Consider the following 19,888-nt stretch of genomic DNA (forward strand, 5'->3'; position numbering starts at 1 on the left):
GAAGAGGAGGAGTTCAGAGATGGAGAATGTAGAGTGTGTTTATCTGTACCCTGTGTCACCACACACCCTAAACGTTGGCTGGGAGAAGGGCAACCTGCCAACCCAAGAAAACCTGAGAGAAATAGTGCGATTAGAAAAAAACTCTACAAAAACTATTGGAAGGAACTGAAAGAAAGGAATGTATGGATGGACCGCAGATACCAGAAGAGGAGGTCAGCTTGGATGAAAAGGGCAAGGGATGGTGGTATGGAACCTGTGAGGGTGGAAAGAGAAGTGATGCCAGAATGTGTTCTCAATCATGTTCGTGGATTATATCCAAATCCACCAGGAGTGGAATATATGGGACATCAGTGGTGGTAGCCTAAGATTCTCAGGAGTGGTACTTTTTATTCATACTTTTCTTGATATATATAACCAAATATGCATGGAATAATTATAACTGTAGTTTGAGGATAACGATAATTATGATAGTTTACACTTTATTGACTATAAATAGGATACAAAATGGATTAACCTTCGCCAATTTGCATCTCGGTTACTGTGAGTACATACTTCATTCTGCATACACGTGTTTGTTTATGTTTTGCTACTCTACAGCCATGTGCTTTTGTTTACATGCAGGTGATTGGCTACTGGCCTCCTGTCAATTAGAGGTGGGGGAATTTTGAATTTAGCCAAGTTCTTCCCAAAAAAATACTGAGTTTGCAATACTGTGGGGGTTTCATAAAAAATAGTGCTACACATTAGATTCCACATATATTCATAAGGGCCTGTGACAATTTTGGGGTGAATACATGACTTGTATTCATAGAAATTGCAAAATGTATGAGGAGTTCCTCAACTTCTCATAACAGTTGTATGTAATGTATTCATCTGAGCAGCCATCTTGGAAGATCTGGGCCTTTTATACCCCTGTTGCACCTTTAAGACTCGTATTATTATTATTATTATCATTTTGTGAATAAAGCGTAACTGATACGTAACTCTTGCGGAAAGTTAGGTTACGCATGACTTAAGTATGCGCAAATGACTCAATTAACGCAACCTTTGTGAATAAGGTCCCTGATACTCACTCCTCTGCTGACCTTTTTACCCTTATGCGCTAGTCTATTGTCCAAACCACCGGAATTGAAAGGATCATCCTACACTGGGCTTCACGAATAAGAACCTACTAAAATCGACACTACCCATGACTGCGTGTGTATTGTTCGCACCGGTTTGCTCCCTTCACGTGAAACTATGCTCTGACGCCTTGATGTAATAGCAATAGAGAGGTTTGGCTTGGACGTGAATTCGGGATATGAATTCAGGTCGCGTCGTACCGCGACACATCTTTGTAATGTGACATGCGGTGTGATCCCTATATGTTGTGACCAAGCTGTGGACCCTGTTGCAGATTTCACATAAACAGTTTTTGGCATGACCAGAAAACGCAACCGACATGAATAGGTATGGTTAATTCACTGGCTTACTGGACTTTGCGCAATATTTCGCCAAAAAAGTATTCTACGCAACGGTCCCTGGGTGACTTTTCCTATTCATAATACACAGCCTGTCCATCCTAGATCGTGGTTACATGGGGAGTAATCGTTGTAAAATTAGGCCAAACTCAAAGACAGTTTACCCGAATACCACTATGTTTACGATGCGAACAAGCCGTGTTGGTCATTATCCAGCATTTTTTTCATTGAACATTTGCGGGTAGAGCGTCACAGGGAGCAGCATTGAACGGTAAACAGGTTCACACCATGTTCAGACAACGGCTTGTAACGGCCATACAGGAAACGATTCGTATCAAAAACCGACGATCACAACTATTCGCTTGCTGAGAGTATACATTACGCGCATACATTACATTCAGACATTTGAGCTTCCAAGCTTTGAGAAATAACAGGTCATGTGCGAATTTGGCATGTAATTTTGGTAATTTACGTGAGTACATTTTCAACCCCGAAAAGTGTGATGAAGTTATGCTTTTATTTAGTAAAAATCGGTAGGCATGTCCAACAAGACATGTGTTTCAGCTGCCTGGGTGGGTGTGGGTCATCACTCAAAAGTCGTTCTCTGCAATGCATGCAAGCACTGCGTGTGTGTTTGATTTGTGTATATAGTGTACGTTACCCTCTCTACTTTAAATGAATGAACCTCATAAGGGTTTGATTAATTAATTGTTTGTCGTACCTTCTTCGATTCGATCGAGGTCCGAACAAATTTTCAGGCTAAAGTACCGGGGTAAAACATAATGGTCGCTCCCCCATTTCGCTCGTTTCGTTTCGTTGCGCAAAGTTCAGTAAGCCAATTTCACTAGCCAAATATGTGACGTCATAATTCCCTGCGACAATTCGGCTATCCCGATCTGGTCTGCCGGGTAAGAACGGTTGTATCTCGGTAATGGGACACGTCATAGGCCTAGGCTCTACATCATTGGTATTCACCTGCTATGAACCAACGTTATAGTTTTCTTTCTTGTTTATTGAAGTCCCGCGAGAGGTGGAGACGGTTGCGTTTTGTCTCTCGTCCTCAAGCTGGCCACTCAAATGAAATAGCGGATTTCCGGTTAGACCCTATCCTCTACCTGATACCTATCCTGATCTCGATCCCGGAAACGGGATAGCCGAATCTCTCAAATAATGGACTTAGCCGAAAAACCCATTGGCCCCGTGATTACACAATATCCTCAAGCTACGTGTGTGAAGGGAACGTAGAACCCGATACCTAGTCTAAGTAAAAATGGCTGCCCCTCTAGAAAGTAACTGTAAGTAATTTTTTCTGTTGACCCTTTCCGAGTGTTCTCTTTCATGAAACCGACTGACTATGTGCAAATATACTTTTTCTGTCAAGAGGTCTTATGCATTGCTGGTCATTCAACACCTTTCTTTCTTTCTTTCTTTCTTTCAACAGTCCTTCGTTATGATAGGGTATACATTATAGCTCGTAACGTCATAAAAATCCGTTATCATGACTGTCCCTCTCGGCAGGTTACTTCTATTTCCCCTTTCATGAAAGTACTTTATCATGAATCATAGTATTATATGCACACCAGTCCTTCGTTATGCTACTTAACCCGTCATGAAAGTCCGTTATCATGACGCCCTTCTTACTCCAAATCGATGTTCATGCTTACCCAGCCCCGCAGTACCCACGTATGCTCATGCCCTCATGTGCTAGAGCAAAAACCGGCCAACACCCGACTTTACTCATTCTTTGTACCTCTGAATACATGTACATAATCACATTACACAGAGCGTTGACCCGAAACATCTAGCCTGGGTGGCATCTAAAAAACAACTGAGGGCAGGGAATATTGGCCGTACTGACTTTATGACGTCATCTCACTTTGGATCTCTGTTTGATGGTGGAAGAGCAAACATGTCGCATAAAGAATCTGAAGAACTTACCGTCGACTGTATCAAGCAGAAGACATTTGTTAACATTTTTCGTGGCGTTCCAATTCTGCTGAGCAAATCGAAGTTGCCGCATGTGAAAGTTAAAAGTGCTGTAGCAACTGATACTTTGATATGTACATACGAGAGACAAAGTGGTATAAAATTGACCAAAGACCAAGTCGCCAAGAAGATAAATAACATGAAGAACTCTGTAAAGGCTAAGGCAGACGCGAAGAAAACGGGCAATAAGCCTATCCACTTGGCGGAATGGGAAAAGACTTTTTGGATATAATGGATGCGGAAAGCAGTCCATCATTTAGTCAAGCTCAAGGTAAGTGAAATATCAAGAATTTTAAAACGATTAAGGGGGCGGGGTGTTGGATGGATATATTACAGGCACTGGAGGGCTCAGCTTGGTAGGCATATGCTGAGTCGGAAGAAATTGAAACACATATTTTGTTTCATAGCTGAATGATTCCAACGTGCAGTTTCTGTTGGTTCACTCCCGTTTATTTCGAATAAGAGCCCTTTTCACTTACTGTAGTTTCTTGTCATGTACCACAGGGACCTGTGTCACTTGTTGGAATAGGCCCGTTCTGTTGAGTAATCCCCTGCAGCGGAATACACATAATTACGGCCCCAAAATCAACATTGGTAGCTTTTATTTCAGATCAAACTCGGCTCATCATTGGACCATTAAAATAGGGAACCCTCCCCAAACTCCATTACCAATAATATTTCTAAATGCACTTCTTCATTTTTTTGACAGGGGGAATTGGTGTGGGCATTCCTAAGAAGTGCCCATGGCCAAGCCCTGCAGCGGCTGCAACAAGCACATGCACAGCTAGCTATGATGGTATTTCCGATGAAACCATGGACGTTGATGACAGTTGCATACCATCACCCTCTCTAATTTAGACAAAACGAAAGTCACTACCTCCTCCACCAAAGAGCAGCAGAAAGGCCACACAAGAATTGCCAGAAACGGATGAAACGAAGAACCTGACAATACTAGAGTTGCAAAGACTGGTTCTATTAGAACAACTTAAGTTGTTGAGAATGCAACAGAATCAAATAAAAGAGTAGCAGGCTTTTTGCCTCTTTCAAACGATTTCTTCTTCTGTTATGTCATTAAAATTCAAGCTCATAGTTTAGCCCTCGCAGTCGCACCTTTAGAACTGTCGCACATTTAGAACAGTCTAATTTATGGCTGCATGAATAATGTTGGCTATCTACTGTAGTCTCTGTTGTCCCTTCGCCGTGTCCTATCATCGTAATTGTCTGCATCACCATTGTCACCTCCGGATGTCTCTGTGTACTCCAGAAGGTTGTCTGGGTCTTGAAGATATTTGGCAACATCGTGCAAAATGAAGCATGCAACAATTACATTGGGAACTTTTTTCAGCTGTAACCACGTCCTTGCAGGATAGGAAAACGTTTCTTTAACTGTCCAAAACACCGTTAATTATGACTCTTTCGTTCTTATGACATGTGTTGACTGTATCGTGTACGAATAACAACGAACTCGAAATGTAGATTTAAAACGCCTTTCTTCAACACCAAAACATATTTACACCTTTTGTTCGTCTGCTAGCTAAGCTTCGATCTCGATCACCCCTACGGGCCGATTCTATTACTTCACGAGAGGTGTTTTAACACGACGAGTCCAAGCATACTCCACCTAATGAACCTTCTATTTTACTAATACGAATGTTCATCACAAGCGATGCTATCTGGATATAAATGCCTATCTCAAGGTACAGTCCATCGATTCTATATTAGCCCGCGCTACCGGAATACTGGTAAGGACCGAGTGGTTCAACGAATTCTTCCGAAATGAAGAGAACCAAAACTGCGTTTTACGAAAGTCCTATAATTTTCGAAACGAACCCAAGACGCGGCTCACGAATGTCGAATTTCTCTTACCTCTTGTTCTTATAGTTCACTTATGCTAACAGCATTTCTACTGAAGACGTGTTCTTTCAATTGATATGAAAATGCTTTTGAAAATTTTTCTAGGTCATAAAGACCATCAGGTATTGTAATAAGTGTCATGTATTTATCCCTTAACTTGATTTTGTTATTCTTCCTAGCTTCACTTATGTTGTGAAGGGAACAAGGTATTCCTGCATAAGTTAAACTAATACTAGATGCATTCTGAATTTCTTTGTTGGGATTAATAACTAAATCACTTGAACTCTGTTCTGGGTAGTCTCTAGAATCAATGTTTAACACAGTTTTCATTTCAGTAAGTTAATTATGTTTAGTGTTAATCGTCATTTTTAATTACTTTTCTAGGTACTATTGCTTGACCGTAAAGGTATATATTGTTCCATTACTAACAGATACAATTCCAGTCAGTTTAAGTAAATCTTCTATGCTACGATTTCTAGGGGAACCAATGTTAACTCTAAATAATCTTTTTAGTAACATTGAGTAAGCAATTGTTAATGCAGATATTAGTAAACTTTTATAAAGTGTATTGACGACATTTTTCTTTCCTTATTCCATTTATTATTACTAGAAAACTATTACTAGAAAACTGTAAAAAAAAAAATATTTTTATGATTTTTATCATAAGCCATATTTGTAAATTTCAATCTTATGAAATAAAAAGTTAAAGTAGTAAGAGATAAAATTAAAGTTAGTTTAAGTACAGCACTTAATGTACCATCACTTGGTGAGTCTATCTTGACTATAAAAATACGTTTTGATAAGTAAGAGTAACAACCAATTTCGAAAGCATGAATTAATGATTGATAATCTTCATAAAAAGCTTGATAATCTGGACGATAATAACATCTATCTTTCATTTATTAATTTAAAATTTTTTTTAAAGATTAATCTATGAATCTTAAGAGCAAACATTAGAGTGAATTAATGATTCATAATCTTCAAACAATCTAGAAAATCTTTTTCATTTTTATTATTCTTAAATTTAAAAAAAGCTTATTAAGATTAAAAATAAAAAACATTAGAGTTAGTTTAAGTACAGCACTTAATGTACCATCACTTGGTGAGTCTATCTTGATATTAAAAAAACATTTCAATAAGTAAGAATTGAGCACTAATGGTATTGTTAAACTTAAACCATTTTCCAAAGAATGAAATAATGATTCATAATCTTTCATTTGTTATTCTTAAATTTGTAAGATTATTAGGATAATGAAGATTATCAATAAATGGATAAAAATTAAAGTTAGTTTAATTACAGCCTTTAACACCTTCGGTGCCAAATGACGGAGATCTCCGCGACCTCATCATGTATACGCTTGGGCGCTATATGACAGAGATATCCGCCAAGATTCAAATCTCCCGCCCAGTGATGACGAAAGCAATCTCCCCTCCACTATGTCATCTGCTACAGTTCCACCGAGATCACACAATAGGCTGGAGTTATTTTTAGGTTCGCAGACGATCCATGTGATCTATAGAATTGAATACAATGGGGAACGCAAAGAAACTCGATATTTTTGCAAAAAGTGCCAAGTTCCACTACACAAGGGAAAATGCTTTGAGGCCTACCACTCAAACCGACAATACTATGATTAGGACTAAGGACAGAAGAAACAACACAGAAAGTTTCAGGTAGATATCTTTATTATTTCTATTTTTATTAATTCTTTGAAAAACGGTAAAAAGTGGCGTAACCTTAGCAAACAGGCGAAAACTAGGAAAAACGCTCAGCACCCAAGGTGTTAATGTACCATCACTTGGTGAGTCTATCTTGATATTAACAAAATATTTTGATAAGGTAGAGAAAATCACTGCTGGTATTTTTAAAACATAACCACATTTAAAAAAATTAAGTATTGAATTAAATATTGATGAAAATATTCTTTGAATATCTTCTCCTTTCATTTAATAGATAAAATTATCAAAAATTAGCATCTTTGTTGCTAAGGACGAAGTCCTAATGCTGTAAAGATGCTATTTGATACTTGTTACTTATGTTTACCTGGGTATCAGAAACCACGAATATATGCATTTTGTATGGTCCCTTACCAGCTTTCTTCGTAAGAGACAACTGGATTCCATCCTTTGTGTTCAGAAATCTTTTACCAGATCCGTGTAGACGATTGTCTTCTGTGGTTCTCAAGTCCAACCACAACCCGTAGTGATTCTCCATCGTCATGTAACAGTCATGAGTTTTCTTCAAATCCTCAGACATGAAGTGTTTCTTGATCTCATCCCATTGATCCATCACTCTCATTCCTTCTGGGAACACTTGATTAGAAACACCCTCTATTGTAATCTGTATTTTAGTAATATTTGGGTTTCCAAACATCTCAGAAACTCTAGATCAATCGGCATAATCAGACACGAATAGAAGCAATATGCCTTTAATTGACATCCTTGGAAAATTAATATTCTCGTTTATTAACGTTTCATTTGAAGTAACATTGGCTGTCTTGAAATGGTCAACTCAATTGTAAAAGATTGAAAATCCAGAGTTGTACCTGATACTCAGTTGACTTGCAGTCATCTTGTTAGTCACTGTGTTGTACTCAAAACAGATATTTTCAAGTTTGTAGTTCATGGCTACAGTTTCGTCTGTTACTATTATTTCCTCCTTACTAATGTACATGTAATCTCAATAATCACATCCTTGGAAATTGGAAACTTGTAAAATGGAGCATGGGTGTAGAATAGTTCAAAATCTAATGGTATCTTGTATTTGGTGCCGAACACTTTCTTAAGTGTCCTTTCATCACCATTATCACCAGTGACAATAGCTTCAGTTACACCAGACCTTAACTTCCTTAGATTGTCTGATTAATAACCTTGAAACACCCTATCGATTCTTTCCTCTTCTGTTAACCACAAATCTTTAAATGTCAAATAATGACTGTATTCGTTTAGATCACATATCTGTTCTGTTCCTCACTTAATTTCCATCTTTGATATCAAGTTTCTACCAAGGTTATTAACCACACTGTTTTTGGAATCCCCGAAAATGGTGACATCAGCAGAAAGATAAAGAGATGTTGGTACAAAGAATGCCGGTATTCTAACATACATTGTTTCTTTTGGATTAGCAGTTGAGGGGTTATGAGTGATGATGTGATGTTGTCTATCAGCCGTCAAACCAAGTGGAATCGTATGTGCTCTATCAGTGTTTAGTAATCACCTGTTGCCATTCTATTCATTATTAATGTAAAATTCAATATTACTTCTTACTTCTTATACGTTTCTTTACTGCTTTAACTCCCTCTATCAATCCATAGATTATTGAGGTAGTGATAATAAAAAATACTATGATCATGTATTCAGCCAGAAAAACTGACAACACTGGCCGCTGATTTCAATAGGAATGAGACAATAGACCGATTATCCACGGTAAAGCAGCTACTGATTTCTTAGCCAGTTCCATAAGCCCATCAGCAAACTTCTTGAGTCTTTCTTTTACTCTGTCTTAAATTGTTTGTTCTGGTTCTGGTTCTGGTTCAGGTTTAGGTTCTGGTTCAGGTTTAGGTTCCGGTTCTGGTTTAGGTTCTGGTTTAGGTTCTGGTATAGGTTCTGGTTTAGGTTCTGGTTTAGGTTCAGGTTTAGGTTTAGGTTTAGGTTTAGGTTTAGGTTTAGGTTTAGGTTTAGGTTTAGGTTTAGGTTTAGGTTTCTCTTCAGGTTTAGGTTTTGTTGTTTTACTATCAGGGTTTGGGTTAACTACTTTACTCAGAGAATTACTGATAGATAAAGCTAGAGTTGATATTATCATACTTAAAACTATTAACATGGCACCAATGGTAATACCTTCCAATTTAAAAAGTAACCTAATTCTATCTTTCAAATGAATCCTTGAATCTGGTTTCCTCAAAACATTAAGTGTTAAAGGTTTGAATTTTTCAATTTGTCTCTCTCTTTCATTTTCTATCCTAAATACGTTTTTCTTTTCTTCTTCTAATTTGCTCTTCTACTTCTTTTATTCTATTTCTTAACACTTCTTGTTCTTCTTCTTTTTCTGCATCATACCCTCCTAGTTCTTTATCTAATTCTTTTATTTGTCTTTGTAGTTCATTTTTCTGCGATTGTAGTTCAAATATCTGCATGTCTTTTTCAGCTTTTATTCCAGCAATATTTTGACTTTGATATTTCTCTAGTTTCTTGACCACTAAAACCCAATGCCCTAAGTTCTTATTCATTGGAATCTAACAAATATTTTACGGGTTTATCTGTTTGAGTAATTTTTTCAATTACTGTAGTTCTAATCAAGCTCTAACCTCAGATTATTGTACTAACTGATATTATCTTACAGATGCTGGTCCTTCCATAGGCACTCTTGTTTCACCTAGAACATATGGTCTTGAATCTGGTTGAATCATTCCTTTAATCTTGTTAGCAAAATTTACATCCAATTCTTGTTTTAATGTACTTTCAGCATATAACTTTCCTTTACTACCACATGTTAAAGGAATTGCCAGTTTTTCACCTTTTAGTGTTTTTATTAATTTCAACTTAAATTTTTTTGATCAGGAGTAAAACTAGAGATTTCATCGTAGTCAGGTAAATAATAAAGTTTATTATTATTTTCAACATAAATAACACGTGGTGCTAGATTACTCAGTTTATTATGATCATAATTCCATTCTGTTCCTTTTAATACTTTTTCAAGTTTAGAGTCAATTTCTGTGTAAATTAATTATTTTATCACAAGATATTTTGTAAAACCTCTTTCTCTTTCTGGTTTAGAGAATGAAGTCTCTGTAGTTAAATTACTTCTGTTACTTGCACCAGTGTTGAAAGTTGTTGTATCACTAGTATCACGATTTTTATTTAAATTACTGGTACCCATACTTTCATCACGAATATTAGATTTTGGAATCCTGTACTGTTCCTTCATTTAAAACCCTTCTCCTCCCTCAGCCATATTTATTATTTCTGAAATTATGTAATCAGAAATTATGTAATCAGAGATTATCTGATCATAAAAGTAAACAATGCTCCAAGACTACCAAACAGTGTGTACTTAATTACATTATGTGTGTCATAATCCAGTTTGATAGCAACGTGAGTAACAGTATCCTTCTTGATAGGAACATTAGTACTAGTACTAGTATCATTTTGTCTATTTTCTCCTACAGGGGTCTTAAAAGGAGGATCCTTAACTTTCTCAACATTAGACTTAACCTTTATTTTCTTATTATTATAGTTCTTTATTCGTACTAACAAGTACAATCAAAAGGTGCAAGTGCAGATACAAAGTGATGTGCTACAACAAAAGAGAACAGAACAAGACAAAATTGTCTTTACACCTTGATATTTACCCTACCACACACACAGATCAGCCAAGATAAACTCAATCTCTTCCTTCTCCAGAATTTCAAAGTTCCTTTCTTCCTTCATAATGACCAAGTCTCTTATAACACCCGCATTGTCCTTGACTGACTGATCTACATTTTCAAGTCGTCTTACATCTACATTACATACGTCATCTCTACAACAGTTCGCTTTCTCACATAGTATTGCAATGTGTTTTGATACCGTAGATCTACTACCCTCGAGTGCCAACTGGCCACATCTCCTAACAAGCTCGTTTTCGCTATTTAGAACCGAGTACATGAATTTAACGAAGCGTGCGTACAGCTGTATGTCAAATGGTGTATCAACACAGATCAGAGGAAGCAGGTTCCTGTGGGTCATATATGGCAAATTAAAATGTCATCCGCGTATGCTAAAACACCCATAAACATCGAACCAATGTAACACCCAAAACCAACACTTTTAAGTCTCTCTAACAGCTCATCAATGTACATACAAAAAAGTATAGGGGAGAAAACTCCGCCCTGTTTCACACCATTTCTCACTCCAAATGTGGCACTCTTTTTTCCATTCCATGACACGCTTACGTTTTGTTCCGTGTATAACACCGCCAGGAATCTCGCATCTAGAGGGCAGCACCCTTTTTTTAACAAAAGTTTGAAAAGTTTGATATAGTTCACCCTGTCGAATGCCTTGGATGCATCAAGTAGCATAGTATACACCCCAGACCCTCTGTTTCTGTAATACTGTATTGTTTCGTTCAATACGAAGGTACATTGAGTAGTGGACATTTTCTTTCTGAAACCAAACTGCATGCTACTGGATGAGAACACGTCTTTGTATTTTACAAGCAGAATATTATCTAGTACCTTTCCTAAAATGCTGCTCAGAGCAATCCCTCTGTAGTTGTCTGAGTTACACAGTGATTTACGTTTATCTTTTGGAATTGGCAATATCGTGGACTCTTTCATATGCAAAGGTACATAAGCATGAACAATCATTGCGCTGAAAAGTATGGCCAGTTTCTCCTTAAGTGAATCATTACTGTTGATAAAATGGTCCGTATAAAGAGAATGATCACCCCCATGCTTCCCTTTATTCAGAAGCAGGATTGCATTCTTCACTTCGTTCGTAGTTACAACGTGATTTCCACATTTATCCCCGTGTTCAGGGGACCCAATCCTAGCATTTATATCCTCCATCAGTGCCCTCATTTCATTCTCTTCATACGAGACCGAGGAATACAGTCTCTCATACTTTTCAGCAAAAACATTCGCTCTCTCGATCTTATCGACCTTATCATCCACCATTTTGGCACAAGAAGATGATTTACTCGTCATCCTATTCACTCTGGACCAAAACGACTGACTATCGGACTCAGCAAGTGATTCGGCTAAGCGGTTGCTGTCAGCTTGTTTTTGAGCTTTCTTGAGAGCTCTCACCTCGTAGTGATATTTAGCACGGGTTGTTCTTCTGATGTCAGCGACAACACCATGTCTCGGTGCCCCTATACTTTTGCAAATATTGTGCCAGAAAATGGCCTTGTCTCTGGCAGGCTTAACTATTTCGTTCCACCCTTGCTGACGTTGTTGACAATCAGTCGCTTTGGTCCCACAGGTACGTCGTGGGATAGTATTATCCGCTGCAGATACACATGCATCAACAATGTGCTGGTACAAGAGTTCAATATCAGATGTTACGGCCAAAACTCTACTCTTGGTTTTATTTACAAACATTTTCATATGCACCCGGGTCACTGTCTTTAGGTCAAGCCTATCTTTAGAATCAAGGTGAGACACAGGTCGTTGGTCCCATAAGAGTCTGCGTCAAGCATCAAAGAGCATCAGAGCCCGTACCTTGTGTCGATTTCAACTGAGAAATGGTGATAAAGCTTGTAGTAAATAATGTTAAGTGCCAGGCCATGAAGATTAAATAGGACTGAAGTTTCGGTAGGTGATATTTGATGTACTTCTTGTTTAGTTTTGAGTGCCTTATGGAGTTAAACTGAGGGTTGAAGATTCAGCCATTGTCTTAAAGATGCTTACACGTATGTGTGTGTAGTCTAGCACAACTAGTTATATGAATGGGTCTGTTAAGCAATAATTTGGCTATGAAGCATTAATTTCCATGAAGTTAACAACACATTCAATGCTATTCTGGAGTTATCCTTATCCCATGCTTGGTCTTAGTTTGATGACTACAATGTTTAATTGGTGTTTCAAGTTGTATGTGTTGTGCAAGACAAGGGGGCGTATATGGGTCATCTTCCAGCTATAATGGCTGCTTTGTGTGTTGACAGTATTGATAGTGAACTAGGCTGCTATTGTTGTGCATGCAATTGACTTGGGTTTCATTCCCAAGCTTAGTGTAGCTTCTTACTTGGTGATGCTGGCATATTTGGTTGCCGTGTTTTGCCATTGATAGATCACTGATGCAAAATACATGACGTTCACAGCGCCCTCTTTATTTGAGTTGTTGAACTAATTGTAAAAATCTTGTTGTATAATGAGTTTTCTATCACTCATGGTTGCTTAAATTTGTATTTTGCAGTCAATCTGAATTAACCTAAATGGGAAGATAATAAAGAAATATTACATGAAAGAATGGTTGTTCAGCATTTTCGAGCTAAGCCCATGGTCAGCACATCATTGACGAAACTGGTTTGAAGAAAGGATTGGTACTCACAACAGGTATGGCTTTAAATTTTGATGCTAAGGGAAGAAGCCTGAGGGCCCGAAAGCCAACAGAGAAAGGTGCCGAATATTCGAAAGAGTTAAGGGCAGGAAACTTAAATAAGGTTTTAGAAAAGACTACCAAGGGTGTCTCAGGTATTAAAGATCTTCTTGAAGCAGGGGCCTCTCCTTCCATTATAGCGGAAGGGTACAAGAACTGGAGGGTGGACTACAAAGAATGTTTGAGTAGTTATGAGTCATACAATGAGGTATTACCACATGATTTGCAGAAGCAGGACAAAGCCACCTTTAAACAATATGCAAAGGACCGATATAGTAATTTCAGAAAGGAAATGAGGTCATGGATAAAGGAACAAGACGTTAGTACAGACATAGGCCCTGGTGATAGCGTTTCCCAGATTGGATCTTGGGGATCACTGGTGTCAAGAACTTCAGTAAGTTCCATCTCTGTTGCTCGGGCCCAAGAAGAGCATAAGATTATTGAGCTTTCAGCTAAAGCAGCCGGTCTGAAGAAGCGTCAGGTCTTGGAACAGGCAAAGTTATGACTAGTGATGGAGGAGGCACAGTTAAAGCTTCAGGAGGAAAAATCGAAATAGATACGGAGTTGGCCATCTCCAATGCCAAGGCCAAGGTGTTGACTCAGCTGGAGTCAGGGAGTTACCAGGCTTCCATGGCGGAAATCAAGTTGGCAGAGCAAGAGCCCAGGGACCATTCGCAGTGTGCCAGCCCTATCAAAGCTGATCGAGCTCCACTGAGAGAGTCTGCAAAAACATTCGCTCCAAATCGAACACACACAGACGAAATTCACACACCACGAGCCCTTGAAAACTTTCACCACAATGGAACTACCTATTACTATCCTCCACCAGCTACCCAGACGGCATCTAATGATGTACTTGTAACAATGATACAGGAGATGAAAAAGCCACAGTCAGACATCAAGAAATTCTCAGGAGACCCTCTGGAATACAGACGTTTTCTGAGACAATTTAATTCCCGCATTGTGGCCAACACCATCGATAGCGAAGAAATGATAAATTACCTTGAACAGTACACGAGTGGCGAAGCTAATCGGATTGTCATAGGCTATGCATGTATTGATGCTAACAACGGTTACCAAGGTGCCCTTAAGGAGTTAGAAGAACGCTATGGTGACCCAGAAAGAATAGCACATGCCTACATAAAGAAGGCCCTAGAATGGCCAATGGTCAAGGCTGACGACGCCAGAGGTCTAGATGAATTCTCAATATTTTTAGCAGAATGTGAGAATGCGGTCCAAGTTGATGGATCAATCAAAATTTTGGAATATCCAGACAACCTCACAAAGCTGGTGCGCAAGCTCCCATACTATCTTCACGACAGATGGAGAAACATAGTCGGCACAATTAAAGAAAGGAAAGGCATCGTGAGATTTGAGAACCTAGTCGCCTTTGTTAAGAAGGAAGCCAATAAGTCCATCGACCCGGTCTGGGGCCGTGCAGCACTTGCAAAGGAAGACGGAAGGAATAAAGAAGCTCCTAGAGGTGGGAAGCCAGCGCCGGTCCAGGGAAGGTTCCGAGCCAAGGGAGCCTTTGCCACAACAACTCCAACAACTCCGATACCCAAGAAGCAATGCCTCCACTGCGCAAACCCACAACACAGCATTGATCGATGTGACGCCTTTGCTGCTTTACCCACGTGCGAAAGAGTCGAGATCGTGAAGGCAAAGCGAGCATGTTTTGGATGCCTAAAATTAGGTCACAGGAGTAAGGAATGTAGAACGCGGCTAACGTGTAGCCATTGTCAGAAGCGCCATCCAACGGTCTTGCATATGGATGGAGAACGTCCATACCAGCCATCCACCAAAACAGAAGAAAGGAAGATAGAAACGGCACCATCCAAGCCTACTGTGAACTTTGCAGCAACAGAAAGTGATCCAGAAGTTACCATGGCTATTATACCAGTCAAGGTCAAGCTCAAGAGCAGCTACAGAACTATAGACACATACGCCTTCCTAGATCCCGGCAGTACCGTCAACTTTTGTTCAGAGGAGTTAATGAGGAAACTAGGGGCCGGTGGGAGGAAGACAAGGATTACTCTAGATACCATGGGAACAGAGCATACAATGCAGACGTATGTTGTCAAAGACCTGGAGGTTTGTGACATCGAAGGCCATAGCTCTGTGGACATTTCTAAATTGTACACGAAGGACAGCATCCCAGTGTCGTCCCGTCATATCCCAAAGCAGGAAGACATAATCAAGTGGCCCCAATTGAATGAGGTGAATCTTCCAGTTATCACAAGCGAGGTCGGCCTCCTGATACGAAACGGAGTTCCGGATGCCTATTCACCTCTGAAGTCCCTCACAGGTCCACCAGGAAGTACTCATGCCGTTAAGACGCGACTCGGTTGGGTTACCTGGAATGTAGTTCGCAGTAGCTGCAACAGACCAGATATCGGCCATCCAGTAAACCATGTTGAAGTCACAGCAGTCGAAGAGCTAGAAAAGCTAGACAGACTAGTGAGAAGCTCCATCAATCTAGATTTTCCTGAGAAGGGAATAGAAGAAACTAAGTTTTCACAGGAGGACAAGCAGTTTATGGAGTTGATGGAAGAATCCATTCATGTTAAAGATGGTCATTATGAAATGAAGCTACCCTTTCGAAGAGAAGATATCCGACTACCGAACAACTACACCCAGGCCATGCAGCGTCTTTCCTGCCTCAAAAACAAGATGAGCCGGAATTCCAAGTTCCACCAAGATTACAGAGTTTTTATGCATGAGATTATCAACAAGGGATATGCCGAAGAAGTCCCAGCAGATGAATTAAATCCAGATGACGGTAAAGTGTGGTACATCCCCCACCATGGGGTGTACCACCCAAGAAAGCCTGAAAAGATACGAGTAGTCTTTGATTGCTCAGCAAAGTATGCTGGAATATCTATTAATGATGTACTACTTCAGGGCCCCAACCTTACGAACAACCTGGTTGGTGTTCTTCTAAGATTCCGTCGTCATCCAGTTGCCATCCTAGCTGACATCGAGAAGATGTTCTACCAGGTTCATGTAGCTGAAGAAGATAGGAACTACTTGAGATTCGTATGGTGGCCTGATGGGAGCTTAGAAGCAAAACCGAAGGCATACCGCATGAAGGTTCACTTGTTTGGAGCAGTGTCGTCCCCAAGCTGCTCCAATCTGGCTCTACAAAGGACAGCAAAGGACCACAAAGAAGGCTACCAAGTTGAGACGATCAATGCCATGCTGAGAAGCTTCTATGTCGATGATTGTCTCGAGTCCATTGAATCTGAAGCAAAGGCAGTGGCACTCATCAAAGAGTTAAGAAAAATCTGCCAAGAAGGGGGTTTTAAGCTGACAAAGTGGCTCAGCAACAGACGAAGCGTTTTGGATTTCGTGCCGACGGAGGAAAGAAGCAAGGGTGCCAAGACTCTAAACTTAGATGAAGACGACTTGCCGACTGAGCGTACCTTAGGAGTCACCTGGCAAGTTGAGACAGATTCCTTCAGTTTCCAGATAAATATCCAAGATCGCCAAGCAAACAGAAGAGGAATTCTCTCAATCATAAGCTCAGTCTATGATCCCCTTGGTCTTGCAGCTCCATTCATCCTACCAGCAAATATTCTGCTACAGAGTCTTTGTCATAAGGGCCTCGATTGGGACCAAGAAATATCCGGAGCAGACCTCCAGAAATGGCAAATATGGATACAGGACCTACCAAAATTGGAGAACCATGTCGTACAAAGGTGTATGAAGCCACTGGACTTTGGAGATGTGAGCTCAAGCCAGCTCCATCATTTCGCAGATGCCAGCGAAGTTGGGTATGGTACCGCCTCCTACATCAGGCTAGAAAATACCAGGGGAAACGTCCATTGTGCTCTTCTGTTAGGCAAGGCAAGAGTAGCCCCACTCAAGAAAAACACCATCCCTAGATTAGAACTGGCTGCTGCAGTCACCGCCGTAAGGATGAACCACCTCATCCTGAAAGAGCTCGACTATCCAGTGGATGCCACATACTTCTGGACGGACAGTACCGCAGTGTTACGCTATATAAGGAACAAGACAAGTCGCTTCAAAACATTTGTGGCAAACAGAATTGCTGTTATCAACGAGGGATCACCAATTGAACAGTGGTACCATGTTCCCACTAGTGAAAATCCAGCAGATGATGCCTCAAGAGGCCTTCCAGTCAACCAGTTCCTTGAGAATGGTAGATGGACGGGTGGACCAGACTTCTTGCTGAAGCCCCCGGACGAGTGGCCAAAGTTCAGTTTTGATGCAGATGCAACCACAGAGGAGGATCCTGAAATACGGAAAGAGTCTAAATCCGCAGTGAATGCAACTATCGTCGATAGTACACCATTGGCTAGTCTATTTGAAAGAGTCTCCAGATGGCCAGTAATCAAAGGAGCTGTCGCCCGAATGCTGAAGTGGAGAACAACACAGACGGGAGAGGACAGGCAAGCTGATCCCACTGTAAATGACCTTGAAGAAGCCGAAAGGAAAATCATACAACATGAACAGAAGAGCTTCTTCTCGGATGAGATCAACGCCATTGAAAAGGGTATAGAGCTCCGACGGTCCAGCCTCATTCAGAATCTAGACCCGCTTATGGAAGATGGAATTCTTCGGGTCGAGAGCCGACTGAGTAGAGCACCAGCCTTGTCATATCAACAGAAACATCCGATACTGATTCCAAAGCAGTCCCTAATCGCCACCAGGATAATTGAGAGGATTCACAGAGATGTTGGTCACCTGGGTAGAGGTGCGGTCCTTACGAACCTAAGAGAGAGGTATTGGATACCGGGAGCCATCAGCCTTATAAAGCAGTTCATCGCCAAATGCGTCATATGCCGTCGCTACAGGGCCAAAGCTTTGGAACAGAAAATGGCAAACCTACCAATAGACAGGGTGATCGGAGAGGAACCACCATTCACAAGAATTGGGATGGATTATTTTGGCCCCTTTGAGGTGATGGGAGGCCGAAGCGTTTACAAGAGGTATGGAGTTGTATTCACCTGCTTTGCCATCAGAGCAGTCCACATAGAATTAGCTCATACGCTCGACACCAGTTCCTGTATTCAGGCAATAAGGAGATTCATGGCTAGAAGGGGAGCTCCTAAGGTCATTCGCTCAGATAATGGCACTAACTTGGTTGGGGCCAAGAGAGAGCTGCAAGATTCCATCAAGTGCTGGAACAACGATCGCATAGCCACCTGGCTGCTCCAGAAAGGCGTAACCTGGGAGTTCAATCCACCAGCTGCCTCTCACTTTGGTGGTGCATGGGAGAGGCAAATACGGACGATCAGGAAAATCCTGTTCTCACTCCTGCAAGAACAAGTCATTAAAGTCGATGATGAGGGTCTCACGACATTATTCTGCGAAGTCGAGAACATCATCAACAGCAGACCGCTAACACAGACTTCAGAAGACCCAAGCGATCTAAGACCATTGACACCAAACACGCTACTGACAATGAGGTGTGAGGCCAACCTACCGCCCGGCCTCTTTGATAGGAAGGCTTGTTATGCTAAGAGACGCTGGCGACAAATGCAGTTTCTGGCTGACGCATTTTGGAAGCGCTGGTATTCAGAGTACCTACCAACCCTACAAGAGAGACATAAGTGGAGGAGAACATCGAAAAATGTAGAGCCTGGAGATGTCGTGCTCGTAATTGAGAATTCGGCACCTAGGAATTCATGGTTGCTCGCGAAAGTCGAATCAGTCAAAATCGACGGCAGTGGTCACGTGCGATCAGCCAGCGTACGCACATCTCACTCTCTCTTGGAAAGGCCTATTGCCAAGCTATGTCTTCTAGTAGAAGGTAACAAAGGAGAAGATGAGCTTCCAATTGCTGAAGAGACGTAGCCAAGAAGACTCAAGAAGGGTAACAGGGTAGGCTAGCTTCACAGCCGTCTGCCAAAGGAGCACATGTGAGGCAACTCCTTCCCTCTGTAGCCTACGGGTTCCCTTGAGCAAGGTTTAGTTCCCGTTAAGCTCTCCAGCATCTGGGTTACGATGTCTCAAGTCTCATCCCTCTGAGAAGCCAGCATTGGTACCTATGGTAGATGGACGACATGTTAGATGACCAAGCCACAAATGGAGGTCCACGATTTGCATCACGTAAAAGAGACTCACCAGGAGAAAATGCTCTCGAGAGACAATTTGATGATTATTGACATTTTGTTTAGTTAAAGGAAACCCTAGGACTCATTTAGTATTGTGAGCTTGTAGTAGTGGTCAGGTGTTTATTAACCATTTAGTTTAGGCCTTTTTGAAAAATGTAATTGGATAGTAATTGCTTCGAAGCCGCTACTTCGCAATTAAGGGGCCGGGATGTTACGGCCAAAACTCTACTCTTGGTTTTATTTACAAACATTTTCATATGCACCCGGGTCACTGTCTTTAGGTCAAGCCTATCTTTAGAATCAAGGTGAGACACAGGTCGTTGGTCCCATAAGAGTCTGCGTCAAGCATCAAAGAGCATCAGAGCCCGTACCTTGTGTCGATTTCAACTGAGAAATGGTGATAAAGCTTGTAGTAAATAATGTTAAGTG

At 40.6% G+C, this 19,888-nt stretch overlaps 2 protein-coding genes across 2 annotated transcripts; one reads left to right on the forward strand and one right to left on the reverse strand.

Moving 5' to 3' along the window:
• Positions 1–8,802: 8,802 nt before the first annotated feature.
• On the reverse strand, positions 8,803–11,953 carry LOC135500795 (protein TonB-like). Its single transcript, XM_064792812.1, has 2 exons — positions 11,689–11,953; positions 8,803–9,083 (listed from the first exon to the last, which is right to left on the reverse strand). Exons 1-2 carry the CDS (start codon positions 11,951–11,953, stop codon positions 8,803–8,805), a joined length of 546 nt encoding a protein of 181 aa, XP_064648882.1.
• A 1,924-nt stretch (positions 11,954–13,877) lies between these two features.
• Positions 13,878–19,199, forward strand: LOC135501515 (uncharacterized). Its single transcript, XM_064794055.1, has one exon. The coding sequence runs from the start codon at positions 13,878–13,880 to the stop codon at positions 19,197–19,199; it is 5,322 nt and encodes a 1,773-aa protein (XP_064650125.1).
• Positions 19,200–19,888: the final 689 nt, after the last annotated feature.

This window comes from Lineus longissimus, chromosome 1 (genome assembly GCF_910592395.1).
Source record: "Lineus longissimus chromosome 1, tnLinLong1.2, whole genome shotgun sequence".
NCBI lineage: Eukaryota > Metazoa > Nemertea > Pilidiophora > Heteronemertea > Lineidae > Lineus > Lineus longissimus.